The sequence below is a fragment of the Rhodamnia argentea genome, chromosome 2 (assembly GCF_020921035.1).
Source record: "Rhodamnia argentea isolate NSW1041297 chromosome 2, ASM2092103v1, whole genome shotgun sequence".
Taxonomy (NCBI): domain Eukaryota; kingdom Viridiplantae; phylum Streptophyta; class Magnoliopsida; order Myrtales; family Myrtaceae; genus Rhodamnia; species Rhodamnia argentea.
Genome location: NC_063151.1, coordinates 16,947,163 through 16,949,284, shown reverse-complemented (window position 1 = coordinate 16,949,284; position 2,122 = coordinate 16,947,163). Strand labels below are relative to the sequence as shown.

General features: G+C 51.0%; 1 protein-coding gene across 1 annotated transcript; it reads right to left on the bottom strand.

Annotated features, from left to right (window-relative positions):
- Positions 1–355: 355 nt before the first annotated feature.
- Positions 356–1,901, bottom strand: LOC115757539 (probable galacturonosyltransferase-like 1). The gene has a single exon (XM_048275152.1). The coding sequence runs from the start codon at positions 1,763–1,765 to the stop codon at positions 665–667; it is 1,101 nt and encodes a 366-aa protein (XP_048131109.1). The 5' UTR covers positions 1,766–1,901; the 3' UTR covers positions 356–664.
- Positions 1,902–2,122: the final 221 nt, after the last annotated feature.

Below are 2,122 nucleotides of genomic sequence, written 5' to 3'. Positions count from 1 at the left end.
CCAAAAATTATTTCCTAAATTCGTTCAGTCGACCCAAAAAAAAAAAAAAACAAAATACTGGCATACATAAGACCTCGTGTTAAACAATGTGAATTGGTCGAGTATATGTTAATTAAGTTTAGACAATAACTTCTCAAAATCGATGCATGAACGAGTATCGTAGCAAGACTAATTTTCGAGCTGCTAAAAATTGCCCAAGAAATTTAATTGGGAAAAACAATAAGTCTACAGAAAATAAGAACTTTAATTTAATTTTTCGTGGAAAATTAAAAGAAAAAACTCTCTTATTTTTTCTCTACAGAGGTTCAAATGTACATTTTTTTTTTATGTGTTTTAAGAATACCAAAACAACTTCTCTGCATCATCCTAAACATTTTATTGATTCTGTGTTCATCGTCCGTCGTACGCAATTACACATCAAGACCTCTTATATATCTACAACTTTTCACATTCTTTTTGAAGAACAAATGCTCAAAAGTGAAACCATCTCGGCCTTCATCAGCAATTTTCCCGATCCAGAATTGAAGTTCTACTCCAGTCATGGGTGCATGTGATGCGCGATTCATCGCCGTGAGAGGTGCGGATCGCCGGGTCCGATACCGATCCTCCTCCGGCTAAGGAGGCCCGACGTAAGATCTTTCGACAACATGTTTGATCTTTCTTTTCAGGAATCCAAAGAGAATGGAGTCTGCAAGAGATCGTAAGGAGCCCAGAGGGCGTCCAATGGGCACGGCCGGTTCGCGTCGAGCCGGGCCCACGGCTTCCCTTTCCCGCTCCAATGCAAGAGGCTCACCGGCCCGGGATGCAAATCCCGGCACAGCCCCCGGAAGTTGTCCCCGCCGAGACCGTGCTGGTTCCACCGGTGGTCGACCGCTGCAATCCTCCCTGCGAGGACCAGCAAGAACGGGGGCAGTGACCCCAGCTCGTATATCCTCATTCTCTTCTGCAGCTCCATCCACTCCTCTATCTTCTTTGTGTAGTCCCCGCGTCGCCACCGGTCGAGATCGATCACCATCACTCCAGTGTTGAAGTAGCACGGCCTGCGGCCTGCGAAGGTCGACGACAGTGAAGGGTTTGACCAGAAGGTCGGCGTGAAGTAGGCTGTGAAGTTGGCGTTGCAGTACTCTGGGGCGGCGAGGACAGCGCTATCCCCGAGCGGCGTCGACACAAGCTTTGCGATGTCATCGACGAGGATGAGGTCGGAGTCGAGGTACACGACCTTCCGGACGCATGGAGGGAGGAGGTCGGCGAGGTAGCTCCGGGCGTAGTTCAGCGGACAGTCAAGCGCGGAGCGGATGGATGTCGAGATGAGGCCCGAGACAGCAGCGTCCTGGAAGCGGTAGAGCCAGAAGCGGAGGTAAGGGAAGGAGGCCGAGATGGTGGAGCGGAGGAGAGGGCCGTCGGCGGAGGTGGAGGCGACGAAGTGGAAGACCGCGTTCTGGGGGCAGGAGGAGTGCTGGAGGATGGAGAAGATCGCCGCCAGGGAGCCGCGGATGTACGCGGTGTCGAGGGTCATGGCGACGTGGACCGCCGTGTCCGAGCAAATGAAGATGCCGTCGTCGTCATCATCCGCGCCAGGCTTCTCGGCCTCGCCTTCGATTTCGTGGCTGCTCTCCGAAATGGAGGGGCATTCCGGGGAGTTGTAGAATTGCGGGGCCTCCTTGAATCGTCGGGTGGCTATGGTTGCGGCGGCGGCGGTGGATGAGAGAACGGATGAGAGGAGGAGGAGGAGGAGGAGGAGGAGGAGGGATGGTTGTTCGGGCATACTTATGTCAGGATTTGGAAGGAAGGAAAGAGAGAGGAGGGCGTGTATTACGTGGGACGAATGTTCTTTTTATAGGATAAGAGCTTCAAAAGAATGGACCGACCCCACAAACTTGAGATTTTGCTTTTTAATTGACATGAAGGCTTGGGCAGTAAACAAGAATTTTCTCTGATCTAAAGGGACATAATTACAAAACACTCGGGAAAAATTGGGGAGTTGGATGATTGGGGGTGACCGGTGAAGAGAGAGGAGAGAGATTTTTGGTCAATGCAAGTCTGTTTGAGTTCACATCAGCCATGGCAGGTCTTGAAGGTTCTCCTTTGGTGATGGGTCCTCTTCTGTCTCTGAATAGTAGGT

Coding starts and splice junctions, on each gene's coding strand:
- LOC115757539 (XM_048275152.1), bottom strand. CDS start 1,765: ATGCCCGAACAACCATCCCTCCTCCTCCTCCTCCTCCTCCTCCTCCTC.